Here is a 16,203-nt window from a genome sequence, read left to right on the forward strand (position 1 = left end):
TTGTAGGGCTGGAGAGATGGCTCAGTGGTTAAGAGCACTGGCTGCTCTTCCAGAGGACCTGGGTTTAATTCTCAGCACCCACATGGTGGCTCACAACCATCTGTAACTCTAGTTCCAGGGGATCAGATGACCTTTTCTGGCCTCCACAGGTACCAGGCTATAGCTCTGCCTCCTGAGTGCTGGGATTAAAGGTATGTGGCACCACCGCCCGGCTATAGCTCAAATTCTAATTGATTTTATTAATAAAAACCTGAAACGAGATATTAGAGTAAGTGCTGAAAGATCAGAGAGAGAGAGGAGCAAGCCACAGCCACCTCTCAGCTCACCAACTCCTCAGCCAGAAGGGACTGAGCTCCTGTCTCCTCCCGCCTTCCATCTCTCTCTCCACCCTGCCATATCACTTCCTGTCTCAACTTCCCTAGTGCTGGGATTAAAGGTGTGTGCCTCCCAAGTACTGGGAGCAAAGGCAGGAGATCCCAAGTTCTGGGATTAAAGGGGTGTGCCACCACTGCCTGGCTCCTTTTCTCAACTGGATCAATCTTGTGTAGCCCAGCATGGCCTTTAACTCACAGAGATCCTTCTCCCTCTGCCTCTGCCTCCCAAGTGCTGGGATTCAAGGCGTGTACCACCAGTGCCTAGCCTCTATGGCTAACTAGTGGCTTAGCTCCATGTTCTGATCCTCAGGCAAGCTTTATTTGTTAGATCACAAACAAAATATCACCACACCAGGCACATACATGGTGCACAGACATACAAGCCAGCAAAACATGCACATAAAATACAATAATAAGAGAAAAAGAGATGGCTCAGTGATTAAGAGCACTGGCTGCTCTTTCCAGAGGACCTGAGTTCAATTCCCAGGTCACGGCAGGTCACAACTGTCTGTAATTTAGCTCCGAGTGATTTGACACCCTCACACAGACATGCAAGCAAAACACCAATGCACATAAAATTTTTTAAAAAAATCATTAAAAAATAAATAAAATTACATTTACTTATTAAAAAAAATAAAAAAGAACCACTTTTTAAAAAAAGATTTATTTATTCTGTACACAGTGTTCTGCCTGCATGTTTGGTGAATGCCAGAAGAGGAGACCAGATCTCATTATAGACGGTTGTGAGCCACCATGTGGCTGCTGGGAATTGAACTCAGGACCTCTGGAAGAGCAGCCAGTGCTCTTAACCTCTGAGCCATCTCTCCAGCCCCAAGAATCACCCTTTTAACTGGTTGTGGTAAGTCCACACCTGCGAGACCAGATTTGAGAAGAGGAGGCAGGAGTTCAAAGCCAACCTCAAATACATAGCAAGTCCAAAGCAAGCCTGAGTTACGTGACAATCTGACCCAACCACCCACCATGCAGACACAAACATAAAGAGTCATCACTGACTGACTGATTGATTGATTGATTGACTGATTGATTTTGAGAAGTTAAGGAAGGCCTGAGCTCTTGTGTTTACCCTGCCTCAGCCCCCGAAGTGACACTATCTATCATATAACCCCTGCTCACAGCCTTTCCCCCAGGCCTCCCAAGGCTCTGCAGAGGGAGAATTCCATTTCTAACCTTTGTCCCCAGGCCTGGCAGCTCATTTGGTGAACAATCTCCCAACAGTAGCAAAGGGACAGACATCTCTGTCCAAACAATCCAACCTCTCCACACATCCCCCGCTCTGTACTGTCACTGGAACATTCTGCCAAGTTCCACCTGTCCTGGCTTCATTTTCCAGGTCAGATGTTTGACTGCTCTATCTCTGGCAAAAAAAAAAAGTCATGCCAGCCAGAGGTCCACTCCTCCCAGGGTCCCTGGTGGCCCGGACAGAGTTGAGGCCACTGCTGTGCAGACCCTGAGCGCTGGATGTGCGTCCTTCAAGGAGGACCTCCTCCAGCAATGACTTCCTCCTTGTTCCTGGTTCTTTTGCTCCTGACTCCAGCCACAGTGGCGAACCTCAAATCTGCTGGTCCATGTCCAACGTGCTGGGGGGCCACCTTCGACCTGGAGAGCCAGCGGGAGCTGCTTCTCGATTTGGCCAAGAAAAGTATCCTGAACAAGCTGCACCTCAGCCAGCGCCCCACCCCGAGTCGGCCTGTGTCCAGAGCGGCCCTGAAGACCGCGCTGCAGCGCCTCCGTGGGCCTCGACGGGAAACCCTGCTGGAGCATGACCCGACGCAGGAATATGAGGTCATCAGCTTTGCTGAGACAGGTGGGTCCATGGTCTGCAGCTCTGACCCCAGGAAGAGAACATCTCCCAACTTCATTCACTCTGGCTGCCTCTCCCAGTCCATCCAGCTCCTGCCTCCCAGCCCCAGGTGCTCTATGATAGGTCAGGTCCACCTGGTGGGAACTGGGAACTGTTAAGTTTCGTTTCTTCTGAAACTGCTTGTCCTCATCTCCTCTGACACCTCCCCCCAGAACCCACGACCCCCAACCCCAAGTGAACCCACCCATTCCCCAGGCCAAGGACTGGTTACTGGGGAGTCCGTGATTTCTCTGGCTCCAAGATCTATCACTTCCATCTCTTCTTCCTCATAAGTACCCCATTTATGTAAAAAGTAAAACACCAAGATTATAATACCTCTCCACACCTCAGGCCCTCGTGTCAGAACAAGGTCAAATAGCGCTCAGAAAGAGGTGTGCAAGGTAAATGGTAAAGAAACTCAGTCTCGCACCAGGTGTGATGGTGCACACCTTTCATACCGGCACTCTGGAGGGAGTTCAAGGTCAGCCACAGTAATAGGTGAGACGCTGTCTCAAAAACAAAATAAATAAAATTTTTTAAAAATTCAGTAAACTGGGTGAGGTGGCTCACACCTTTAATCCCAGCACTAGGAAGGCAGAGGCAGTCGGATCTCTGAGTTCAAGGCCAGCCTGGTCTACTGAGTGAGTTCTAGGACAGCCAGGGATATGCAGAGAAACCCTGTCTCAGAAACAAGAGCGAAGGGATGAAAGACAGAGGAAAGAAAGCATTGCTTCCACAGAGGAGAGAGCTAGAGAGAAGAGAAGAAATCTCAGCACTTAGAAGCAAAATGCAAGCTTCCTCTTAGGTCTGGGCGACGCCATCCCCCACCCGACCCAGCTCCTTTCCTCTGGTGGCTGGCACCGAATCTCCTCCCTCGACACCCAGCCCGAGCCTGGGCTCCCACTCCTGTGGAGTCACTTTAGCTGAGTGACCTGGGTAGTTAGTAACCAGTTTTCTCATCCGTGAACAAGGACAATGAGAGCACAGCTTAGAGATGTCAGTGGGTTAATGCGTAAAACGTCCTTAGGATGCGGAAAAAAGGAGGAAGGAGCAGGAAACAGAGAGGAAGGACTCAGCTCCTGTGCGGCAAGGGTCTCCTCTCTGGGTCTTCACGTGGCCCAAAGAGCCAAGGACACGCTCTCGAGTCTCTTTTAACAGGGCATGAATCCCCTCTCCAGGGCTCCACCCTCGTGACCTAATAACCTCCCAAAGGCTCCACCTCCAAACACTGTCACCTTGGGATTCAGATTTCAACACAATTGTGGGTTTTGTTTTTGTTTTTGTTTTTTGTTTTTTCCTTTTTTGAGACAGGGTCTCCTTACGTGGCCCAAGCTGGTTTGAAACCTACAGTATAACTCAGATTGGCCAAATACTCATGACCTTCGTGCCTCAGCATCTGAAACACTGGATGTGCCCAGCTTCAATATATGGATTTTGAGGGGACAGGAGCAAAGAGATCCATAGCAGCCTTTCTCCATGAAACCTCTGACCACTCCAGCCCAGCCTTCCCTACACGTGGTAGCTGGCCTCCAAGAGGGCAGTTTCGGGATAAATGACTGTCCAGCTTCTGCACACACTGTTTACTTTTGTCCCGTGGGCAAAGCATGTCACTGTGGCCAAGTCCAGAGTCAGCGTGGGTGGGAACTGATGAAAATCATGCAAACCGGAGGTGTTCCCGGGGCTGCCGACATAGCAATCCACTCTAGTCTGTTCTCTGGCCCCTAGTAACTCATTTCCTTCCCACTGCCACATTCAAAACCCAGTCACCCCTTCTGGGGTCTCCCATGTCACATTTTCATCTATGATAACATTAGGATCAGGTTTGAAGTCCACGATCTCATCACATAAATCACGAGGCTAAATCACGAGGCTCCTCAGGTACTTTTCTCCAGGTTCAGGGATCTTCAACAGTGTCCTAAAACTGGTTCATACTGCCTTCTGACAGCTGACATATCTGGGTTCAGTTATGTCACATTAGAAGCTGAAAATTGGACCTCACGGAAGAATTTATACTAGAGAAACTGCCAATCACCGCAAATCAGGGCTTTGAAGGTTCTTCTCCCGGAGACCAGCTGTTCAGTGTCTACTAACACACCACTGCCCACGTCCTGAAAATAAGTTACCTCTTCCCCCGACCCACCTAACACCATGCTGAGGCTAAGACAGGACAGGGTAACCCTAACAGACGTTCTCCTTCAGGAGCGTGGTGGGGAACGGGGCAATGCTGGCTAAGACGGGCACAGGGGCCGGGCGGCGCACGCCTTTAATCCCAGCACTGGGGAGGCAGAGCCAGGCGGGTCTCTGCGAGTTCGAGGCCAGCCTGGGCTACAGAGTGAGATCCAGGACAGGCTCCAAAGCCACACAGGGAAACCCTGTCTCACACACACACACACAAAAAAGACAGGGACAGGGTAGCCACAACCAACGTTCTCCTTCAGGAGGGTATGGAGGAATGGGACACGGAGCAGTCACTGATCACTGATTCATAAACACCTCCCTCTCTGACAGGTCTTGTTGGCCTCACTGTCATGATCCTCTTGCCTAAACTCTGGGACAGGTGTGTGCCACCAAGCCCAGCAGTGATCCGTGAAAGTCCTGATTTCCTGTCTGCTACAGATTTCAGTCTACACAGATAATTTCCATGGTGGGGCCTGATTCTGCTCTGCGGGGAGCTCGGGTCGACCGTCATATAGCCCTTGGCGCTCTGCCTTCAAAAATGTCCTTACTTTTGAACAAGAAATGACCTGTGTCTGCAAGGGAGAGCAGAGCTCTCTGTCGTTTGTCTGTTCTGAGACAAGGTCTCACTACGTGGTCCTGGGCTGGCTCGGAACTCTCAGTGCAGACCAGGTTGGCCTCTAACACATGGGAATCCACCTGCCTCTGCTTCTCAAGGTGCCCAGCCCTTTTCCTGTGTGTTTTGTATTTTTGCAGTGCCGAGGACAAACGCTCTGCTGAACGACGCCCTTAGCTCCCTCTTTTCACTTTGAGTTCTCTCCATCCCTTTCAGTCCAAACTGGTGCTCCTCTGACTTTAAGACCGCGGGCCCAGCACCTTTCTCTTGAGGAACCCGAGCCTCCTCTGGAGGGCAGGATTCTGTCTCCTCTTAAGCCCTGCTCTTTCCCTTGCTCTCCCTCTCAACGGTGGTTGGCGTCTGAGCCAGGTGTTTCCAGGTTCTTATCCAAACGATTAAACATAAAGGCTCACACAGACTTGAAAAAGAAGATAATTTTATTTGGAGCGAAGCAATAGTATAGATTAGCTGGCAGTGGGGACAGGTATAACTGGGTCACGTGAGTAAGGATACCCGAGGGATCCAACTATTCATTTCATGGGGCTCAAGGAAAGGAGGAGTTGGTTCTAAGGGATGTAGTCTATGTAGTTCATTATTTTGATTAATAGATTAAGCCATACGATCATTGTTTCTGCTGTCCATGTCCCTTCCCGTAATGCACCAGACTTTAATCATAAGCACATCCGACTATGCACAGGCACAAGATGGAAAATAGATTCTCTCTGAAAGGTCACCAGAGGACAGTTTTGCCTTACTGTGCACGCACACAAAACCAGTTCAGTCCAGATCAGCCCTTCGATGCTTCCTACCTGAATATGTCGGGAGTATATTTGAATACAAACTGTCTGAATATGGTTGTTACCAGGGGCAGGGAACTCATATCAGTGCTCAAGGACGGAAGAACATGTAGTCCAGTGCAAATAAGGGGCGGAGGGGGGGGGTCCTAAGAGTGCTGCGTGCATTGTTTGGAGAGTGGTGTGTGTGTCTGGCATGTGCAAGTGAAGGCACTGGGCTGCCAAGTACATTATTATAAGGGTGGTGTGTGTGTGTGTAACTAAAACTACATGGAGGTCTCAGGGTACCAAACATTCCTGTGCTTACCTGCCTCAAATGCCTATGATTAAAATCTGTATTAAAAATCTTTTCTTGGGGGCTGGAGAGATGGCTCAGTGGTTAAGAGCAATGGCTGGTCTTCCAGAGGACCTGAGTTCAACTCCCAGCAACCACATGGTGGTTCACAACCATCTGTAATGAGACCTGGTGCCCTCTTCTGGCCTGGAGGGATACATGCAGACAGAACACTGTATACATAATAAATAAATAAACTTTTTTAAAAAAATTTTTAAAAAAATTCTTAGCCAGGCAGTGGTGGCGCACGCCTTTAATCCCAGCACTCGGGAGGCAGAGCCAGGCGAATCTCTGTGAGTTCGAGGCCAGCCTGGGCTACCAAGTGAGTTCCAGGAAAGGTGCAAAGCTACAAGAGAAACCCTGTCCCAAAAAAAGCCAAAAAAAAAATCTTAATAAACTAATTGGGAAAAAAAAAAAAAGACCTCACAAGTCTCTAAATAATATAGTGAGGTCTATCCAATCAGATGTTAACACATCTTGTGCTGTCCAGTCAAACTCCAAGCCATCAAGGTATTTCACACCTGTAATCCCAGCACTTGGGAAACTGAGGTTACTCTGAATTTGAGGCTACATAGTGTGTCTCTATCTCAGAAAACCAAATACATGAGTAAACAAATAAATGAATTCTTAAATCTTAATGGGGTGTTGTTTTACATCTCATTTTTTTTTTTGTCCTAATCTTTATTCTGGCTGTGTTCCACGGCCAGTGCCCTGGATTTTTATTTTTTATTATTTTTTAGATTTACTTTATGTGTATGAGTATTCTGCCTGCATGTATGTATGTATGCCACATTAGAAGTCAGAAGAGAGCTTCAGCTCCCCTGGAACTGGAATTACAGATGGCTGTGAGCCACTATGTGGGTGCTGGGAATCAAACCTGAGTCCTCTGCAAGAGCAACATGTGCTCATAACCACTGAGAGATCCCTCCAGCCCTGCACTATTATTATTACTATTATTTATTTATTTTTGAGATAGGATCTCACTATGTAGTCCTGCCTGACCTGGAACTTTCTATGTAGACCAGGCTGGCCTTGAACTTAGAGATCTGGCCACCCATATCCAACAAGGATTTTTGTTGCTGTTGGTGGTCCTGAGGTTATTTTTTTTTTATTTTAAGAGCCTTTTGTCTCTTTTAAAAGTTTTGTTTATCAATTTATTATGTGTATGTATGTGCCTGTGTGAGTTTATGTATACTACATAGAGGTCAGAGAGCATCATATCTGTTAGGATTGGAGTTACAGGCAGCTGTGAGTCACCTGATGTGTATACTGGGAACTTAACCCAGGTTATACATCTGGAAGAACAGTAGGATCTTTTTTTTTTTTTTAAATATATATTTTATTTTACAATACCATTCAGTTCTACATATCAGCCATGGATTTCCCTATTCTCCCCCCTCCCACCCCCTCCCCTTACCCCCAGCCTACCCCCCATTCCCACCTCCTCCAGGACAAGTCCTCCCCCGAGGACTGCGATCAACCTGGTAGACTCAGTCCAGGCAGGTCCAGTCTCTTCCTCCCAGACCGAGCCAAGTGTCCCTGCATAAGCTCCAGGTTTCAAACAGCCAACTCATGCAATGAGCACAGGACCTGGTCCCACTGCCTAGTTGCCTCCCAAACTGATCAAGCCAATCAACTGTCTCACCTATTCAGAGGGCCTGATGCAGCTGGGGGCTCCTCAGCCTTTGGTTCATAGTTCATGTGTTTCCATTCATTTGGCTATTTTTTTCAATAATTGAGTAAAACCGAAATTTATTATAAGCCACAGTCGTCCTAGGGACCTCCATGCTATATATATAGCCTCTATGGTTCTATGGGTTGTGGTCTGATTGTTCTTTATTTTATATCTAGAATCCACCTATGAGTGAGTACATACCATGACTGTCTTTCTGGGTTTGGGTTACCTCACTCAGGATGATTTTTCCAAGTTGCCTGCAAATTTCATGCTTTCATTGTTTTTCTCTGCTGAGTAGTACTCCATTGTGTATATGTACCACATTTTTTTCATCCATTCTTCCGTTGATGGGCATCTAGGTTGTTTCCAGGTTCTGGCTATTACAAATAGTGCTGCTATGAACATAGCTGAGCATGTATCTTTATGGTATGAATCAGCATTCCTTGGGTATATGCCCAAGAGTGGGATGGCTGGGTCTTGAGGTAGTTCGATTCCTAATTTTCTGAGAAACCGCCATACTGATTTCCACAGTGGTTGTACAGTAGAATCTTTTTTGTTTTTTTGTTTTGTTTTGTTTTGTGTAGCTTTGGAGCCTGTCCTGGAACTCGCTCTGTAGTACACCAGGCTGGTCTTGAACTCACAGAGATCCACCTGCCTTAGGGTGCTGGGATTGAAGGTGTGTGCCACCACCACCATCACCACCAGAGGCTGAACAACAGAATCTTAATAACCTCAGAGTCAACCAAAAAGGAAAGAAAAATGATTTCACTTTTCAATCTTGCAAGTCCTTTTAGGATTACTTTCTCTAAGTTCTGCTAGGAAACTGAGTAGGGTTGTGTGTGTGTGTGTGTGTGTGTGTGTGTGTGTGTGTGTGTGTGTGTGTCTATGTTTTGTTTTGAAGTAGGCTTCATGATATAGTCCAGGCTGTCCCAGAACTCACTAAGTAGCCCAGGTTGGCCTCCTACTCACAGTAATCCTCCTGCCTCAGCCTCCCAAATGCTACTAGAATTACAGGTGTGAGTCACCACTGGCTCTCTGGCTCCCTCAGCCCACTCCCACTCCCGTCTCCCGAAATGCCTTATCACAGGAAGCTAAAATAAGACAACCGGCATTTTCAGCATTCCGCCAGGAAATCTCTCCAGCTAAACTCACAACTTAGAAATGGTTTCTGGCTTCCAAGTTACTACAGGTGACAGACAGCCCGTAACTTGAGTTCCTCTTCCTCCAGCTTCCACGGCAGCCGCCTCAGTTCTCCTGTCTTTGCTGACAGTCTCTATCCTTCCAAACTTTGCCTGACACTGAGTCCCAAAATCAATGCTGCAGATTTGAGGTTTGGGTTACGGTGGTAGCACCCCACTTCCGATACACATTTCTTTTCCTGTCACTTATTAGTATTGTATACCAACATAACACAGTCCAGCTGCTGCTGTTGCCGTGGGGGTTTTGTTCGATGGGTTCTGTCAACAAACCCCACTCATTAAACAAACTAGGTAACCGCTCTGCCGCTTGAACTACACCTCAGCCCTCACCTAAAAGCTTTTTTATATAATTTATTTAAATTTATTTTATATGCATTGGTGTGAAGGTGTCAGATTCCCCTGGAATTGGAGTTACAGACAGTTGTGAATTGCCATGTGGGTGCTGGGAATTGAACCTAGGACCCCTGGAAGAGCAGCCAGTGCTCCTAACCTCTGAGCCATCTCTCCAGCCCCCATTAAAAACTCTTGTTATATTTTTAACACAGGTGTTTGTTTGGTTTTGTCTTATCTTATTTTCTTCAAAGCCTCACTGTGTAGGTGAGCCAGACCTAGGATTTTCAGCAACCCTCTTCGTCCAGCTCCCAATCTACAAGGAATACAGGTGTGATCCATCACAGCCAGATTAACAAACTGTCTTAAAACAATTAGTTCATTCTTCTCGTGATTTTGTGTGTTGACTCAGTTTAAATGGATCACTTTGTGACCCAGGTGGCATAATTGAGGTCACTCAAGCCACTGGATCCAGCTGAGAGATAAATGGGACTCATGTGCCTCTGATAGGCTCTGATTCTCCAGCTCTGTCTGTCTCTCTGTCTCTCTCTGTCTGTCTCTCTGTCTCTCTCCCTGTCTCTCTCTCTCTCTCTCTCTCTCTCTCTCTCTCTCTCTCCAGGATTTCTCATCCTTTAAAACACTAAGAGCACAAGGTTGCAGTGTGTAAATTGTTATCAGACTGTTTCCTAATGTCTCACTGACCAAGCTATTACAAGTCCAGAATCTTTACAAGAGAGTACTACACAAAGTCATGGGTATTAGAAGATACTGGTCATTGGGAACCAATGATGTAATAGCCTTTTGTTGTTCTTGGGTTTTGCTCGTTTATCTGTTAGATTTCATTTTTATTGTTTTTAATTATAGATAGTGTGTATCTGCGTGGGGGTATGCACACTTAAGTGCAGGTGTCCACAGAGGCCACAGGGGTCAGATTCCCTTGGAGCAGGAGCTCCAGATGGTTTCCAGCCATTCAATGTGGGTGCTGGGATTTGAACCTGAGTCCAGTGGAAGAACATGCTCTTAACCACTGAGCTATTTCTCTAGTCCTCGTTTTTGTAACAGGGTCTCACGTAGCCCATGCTGGCCTTGAAATCCTGATACTCCTGCTTCCACCACCTCTTAGTGCTGGGACTTTATGGGTGTGCATCTTGTTTTATTCGGTGCTGGGAATGGAACCCAGGCTTCATGCATGCTGGGCAGGCACTCTATCAGCAGAACTTAGGGATCAATTTCCAGCACCACAGAAATTAAACAAAAGCCAAACTCGGTGGCACACATCTGTAACACCAGTGCTAAGGCGGCGGGGGTTCCTTCGTTTCAGAGAAAGATACCTCAGTAGGGCAGATAGGAGACAATGGGGGAATGAGCAGCTGTCATGGAGACATAAAGAAATGTGCAGCCTGGTGTTTGGGCACACACCTACACCAACGCTTGGGAGGTCAAGCAAGGCCAGCTTTGTCTACACAGTAAGAACCTGTCTCAAAATCCATCCCCCAACCCCGACACTAAAAAAAAATATTAAGGTGATATCATTACTTCATTACTACCTTTTTATTTTTATTTTTTTAAAGAAGAAAGCGATGTGTGGACAATAGAATCATTTTGGAGAGGGACTGGATATGGGGGGAGAAGGAGGCAACCACAGGGTGTGTAGAGGCGGGAGGGCAGGGAGTTGTCCATCAGTGTTATCCACACACAGGAAGAGGAGTACTGATGCTCTCACTAGCACAGGTGGACTGCGATGTGCCGGCAGGACATCCAGGTGCCACCGTTAACCAGCTATAAATTTAGGCATGAATTTGGTGATACCCAGCTCTCCAGGCCCAGCCTCCCTATGCAAAATGCCCTAGCCTAGACACGCAGATGTGAGAATCAGTGACGTACAGACTATGTCGGCAGTCTATGGGTATGGATGAGTGCCTTTTAGCATAGAGCAACAGGAAATGAAGACGGAAGACACGTCTCGGAGAACCTGGAGAACCTTTGCATGGGGAGGGGGTGGTGCAGACAAAGGAAAACCAGGGAAGAATAATTTGAAGTCGCTAGGTGTAGGGCTGGGACGTAGCTCAGCCGAGGAGTGCGTGCCCGGCACACACAATGCCCCGGGGGGTCCCCCCACAGAAGCACATCAAGGTGGTGTGGTTGGTGGCACATGCCTGTGATCCCAGCACTCAGGCAGCAGACTGCAGAGCCTTCCATCCTCCAGGCCAGGCTGGACTCCAAGAGACTATGTCTTGAAAAAGGCAAAACTAAAACAGAAGGATAGTCAAAACGAAAGAGCTTTCTCCCATCAGATAACCGTGTGGAACTCTTCTTCACTTGGTCTTCACCTCTCCTAATGTCTGTTTTTCATAAAACCCTACGGCAATTCAGCCAAGTTATCAGCTCCATTGTAACAAGAATGGATTTTATTCCAGTTTCCAAAAAGAGATAAGACATCCCTTAATTTCGGGGTTGGGGATCTAGCTCAGTGGTAGAGCACTTGCCTAGCAAGCACAAGGCCCTGAGTTCAGTCCTCAGCTCTGCAAAAAAGAAAGAAAAAGAAAAGAAAGAAAAAGAAAAAGACATCCCTTAATTTCCATCTGAGATTTCAACAGAATTCTTCCCCCATCCATATTCCTTTGTTTGTTTGTTTGTTTGTTTGTTTGTTTGTTTTTTGGTTTTCCAAAACAGGGTTTCTCTGTATAACAGTCCTGGCTGGCCTGGAACTCACTTTGTAAGCCAGGCTGTCCTCAAACTCAGAGATCTGCCTGCCTCTGCCTCCCAAGTGTTGGGACTAAAGGCTTGTGCCACATCGCCCGACTCCCATCCATATTTCTACTAACACTTTTTTTTCCCTAAGAAAAGGTCTCATTCTACAGCTCAGGCTGGCCTCAAGTCCACGACAGACCCCTCCTCAGCTTCTCGAGTGCTGGGACTGATTGCAAGCATAAGCCACCATGCCTGCCTCTACCACTATCTTCCAAGTTTTATGTGTATGGGTATTTTGCCTGCATGTATGTCTGCATACCACATAGATGTTTGGTGCCCTCAGAGCCCAGAAGAAGCATTGGATCCCCACTGGAGTTGCAGATGATTGTGAGCCACCACGTGGGTGCTGGGCCTCTGGAAAATTAGCCCTTGCTCTTAACCCCTGAGCCATCTCTTTAGACCCTCCTGTTGCCGCTGTAATTATGACCACTGAGTCACCTCTAAGAAGTGTCAAACCTTATAATTCTCCACATCTTGTTGTTTGGTTTTTTTTTGTTGTTTATTTTTTTGTTTTTCGAGACAGGGTCACTCTGTGTAGTTTTGGAGCCTTTCCTGGAACTTACTTGGTAGCCCAGGCTGGCCTCGAACTCACAGAGATCCGCCTGGCTCGGCCTCCGAGTGCTGGGATTAAAGGCGTGCGCCACCACCACCCGGCTGTTTTGTTTTGTTTTCGAAACAGGGTCTTACTATGTAGCCCTGACCGCCTGGAACTTGCTGGGTCCCACACTGGTCTCCATCTCACAGAGATCTGCCTGCCTCTGCCTCCTGATAATTCTCCATTTTTGACCCCTTACCAGAACTGCCCTCCATACTTGATGGAAATCTAGTCTGTTCTTTAACCTGCTCCTCCAAATGCGTCTCTCTTCCACCCATTTCCAAAGCCACACCCGGTTTTAGGTGTTTGCTATTGTACCATCTCATTCTCAGAACCGTTAGGAACACTGCTCTTCCAGAGGACCTGAGGTCAGTTCCCAGCACTCATATTGGTGACCCAACCACCTGTAACTCCAGATGCATAGGGTCCAACACCCTCTTCTGGACTCTGCAGGTACACACACACACACACACACACACACACACACAGGGCTGGAGAGACGGCTCAGCGATTAAGAGCACTGACCATTCTTCCAGAGGACCTGGGTTCATTCCCACATGGCAGCTCACAACTGTCTGTAACTCCAGTTCAGACACCCTCACACAGACATGAACGCAGGCAAAAACACCAATGCACATTAAGAAGAAGAGGAGGAGGAGGAGAACCCCCCCCCAAAAAAAAAAAAAAAACAGGTGTGGTGTCACCTGTAATCCCAGAGCTTAGAAGATAGCATCAGGAAGATTAGAAGTTCAAGGCTCACCTGGGCAGTGGTGGCACACCCTTTAATCCCAGCATTCAGGAGGCAGAGGCAGGCGGATCTCTGTGAGTTCAAGGCCAGCCTGGTCTACAGAGTGAGATCCAGGACAGGAACCAAAACTACACAGGGAAACCCTGTCTCAAAAAAAAAAAAAAAAAAAGAAGAAGTTCAAGGCTCCAAAAATATATAAATCAATATGGGGCGGCTGGAGAGATGGCAGAGTGACTGACGGAGAGTACCAGAGCTCAGCCAGAGGACTGGGTTTGATTCCCAGAGCCGCACAGTGTGGCCCACAGTCATCTGTTACTCCCTCTGACCTCTACATGTGTGCTCTCATACGTGATCCCTCTCCTACGTGCATTTACACATACACAAGCACGCACAATAGCACATTAAAAATCAGAACCAAGTAAAACAAAAACTGGGCATATGGATGCTACAAGCCTGTCATCCCCATACTCTGAGAGTGGAGGCAGGAGGATCACCAGTTCAAGGTTGTCCTTGTCTGCATATTGAGTTTAAGGCTGGTTTGGACTACTTGAGCCATTGTCTCAAACAAAGGGAGAAAAAAACAAAAGTATGCCGAGAACAGAGAGGTCGGTGGCAGAGCTGACTTAGAAGGCCCGCGATGATTAACTAGGGTTGCTTTCGTTCCAGGCCTCTCCAGCACCAACCGGACGCGTCTGGATTTCCACTTCTCCGACAGAACTGCCGGTGGCATGGAAGTTCGGCAGGCCCGCCTCGTGTTCTTTGTGCACCTCCCCTCCAACGCCACCACCCAGGCCGTGAACCTGCAAGTCCTTGGGCCCAGGCCACGTGACACCAACCTCACCTCGCCAAGTCCGCACCGGCTGCGGGTGGAGGGCAGCGGCTGGCACCAGCTCCTCCTGGGGCCCGAGGCTCAGGCTGCTTGCCGTCGGGGGCACCTGACCCTGGAGCTGAGCCCGGAAAGCCGGGCGGCCCACGGTTCAGCCATCCTGGGCGGGTTTTCGCACAGGCCTTTTGTGTCAGCCCGGGTAAGCGCCGGGGGCCAGCATCGGCTCCGCCGCCGCCGCCGCCGGGGCATCGACTGCCAGGGAGGGTCCCGGATGTGCTGCCGGCGGGAGTTCTTCGTCGACTTCCGCGAGATCGGCTGGCACGACTGGATCATCCAGCCCGAGGGCTACGCCATGAACTTCTGCACCGGGCAGTGCCCGCTCCACGTGGCCGGCATGCCGGGCCTCTCGGCCTCCTTCCACACCGCAGTGCTCAATCTGCTCAAGGCCAACACGGCCGCGGGCACCACCGGAGGGGGCTCGTGCTGCGTGCCCACGGCGCGGCGCCCGCTCTCCCTGCTCTACTACGACAGGGACAGCAACATCGTCAAGACGGACATCCCGGACATGGTGGTAGAGGCCTGCGGGTGCAGCTAGCTCGCCTGTGATGCCAGCGGCCCGAGGGAGAGCCGGCAGACCTGCCTGGCGAGGACCGCCTTCCTCGGAGGTGGGAGTGACTGGTCCTGTCCTCTCTGTCCACAACGTAACCACCTTCTTTCTAAGCAGGCAGACCGCCATCTGTTGACCCCAGGGGACCTGCATCTAAAGAGAGTCGCCCAGGACCACCGGCCTCTCTCTCACTCTCCTGGGCCATGGTTGACCCAGAACACCCTCATCCTAGACCCAGAACACCCCCATAGACCCAGAACACCCTCATAGACCCAGAACACCCTCATTCTAGACCCAGAACACCCCTCATCCTAGACCCAGAACACCCTCATCCTAGACACAGAACACCCTCATCCTAGACCCAGAACACCCTCATAGACCCAGAACACCCTCATCCTAGACACAGAACACCCTCATCCTAGACCCAGAACACCCCCATAGACCCAGAACACCCTCATCCTAGACACAGAACACCCTCATCCTAGACCCAGAACACCCTCATAGACCCAGAACACCCCCATAGACCCGGAACACCCTCATCCTAGACCCAGAACACCCTCATCCTAGACCCAGAACACCCCTCATAGACCCAGAACACCCTCATCCTAGACCCAGAACACCCCTCATAGACCCAGAACACCCCTCATAGACCCAGAACACCCTCATCCTAGACCCAGAACACCCTCATCCTAGACCCAGAACACCCCTCATAGACCCAGAACACCCCTCATAGACCCAGAACACCCTCATCCTAGACCCAGAACACCCTCATCCTAGACCCAGAACACCCCTCATAGACCCAGAACACCCCTCATAGACACAGAACACCCTCATAGACCCAGGACACCCTCATCCTAGACCCAGAACACCCTCATCCTAGACCCAGAACACCCTCATCCTAGACCCAGAACACCCTCAGCCTAGATCCAGAACACCCCTCATAGACCCAGAACACCCCTCATAGACACAGAACACCCTCATAGACCCAGGACACCCTCATCCTAGACCCAGAACACCCCTCATCCTAGACACAGAACACCCTCATCCTAGACACAGAACACCCTCATCCTAGACACAGAACACCCCTCATAGACCCAGAACACCCTCATCCTAGACCCAGAACACCCTCATCCTAGACACAGAACACCCTCATCCTAGACACAGAACACCCTCATCCTAGACACAGAACACCCTCATCCTAGACACAGAACACCCTCATCCTAGACACAGAACACCCTCATCCTAGACACAGAACACCCCTCATAGACCCAGAACACCCCTCATCCTAGACACAGAACACCCTCATCCTAGACCCAGA

At 49.1% G+C, this 16,203-nt stretch overlaps 1 protein-coding gene across 1 annotated transcript; it reads left to right on the forward strand.

Moving 5' to 3' along the window:
• Positions 1–1,236: 1,236 nt before the first annotated feature.
• Positions 1,237–15,915, forward strand: Inhbc (inhibin subunit beta C). The gene is made up of 2 exons (XM_028886201.2): positions 1,237–2,199; positions 14,119–15,915. Exons 1-2 carry the CDS (start codon positions 1,854–1,856, stop codon positions 14,871–14,873), a joined length of 1,101 nt encoding a protein of 366 aa, XP_028742034.2. The 5' UTR covers positions 1,237–1,853; the 3' UTR covers positions 14,874–15,915.
• Positions 15,916–16,203: the final 288 nt, after the last annotated feature.

This window comes from Peromyscus leucopus, chromosome 18, assembly GCF_004664715.2.
Source record: "Peromyscus leucopus breed LL Stock chromosome 18, UCI_PerLeu_2.1, whole genome shotgun sequence".
NCBI lineage: Eukaryota > Metazoa > Chordata > Mammalia > Rodentia > Cricetidae > Peromyscus > Peromyscus leucopus.

What these genes read in the sequence shown, in the direction of transcription:
- Inhbc (XM_028886201.2), top strand. Translation starts at nt 1,854, where the DNA reads ATGTGCGTCCTTCAAGGAGGACCTCCTCCAGCAATGACTTCCTCCTTG. An exon ending in CATCAGCTTTGCTGAGACAG is followed by an intron (nt 2,200 to 14,118) that starts GTGGGTCCATGG and finishes CTTTCGTTCCAG; the next exon opens with GCCTCTCCAGCACCAACCGG.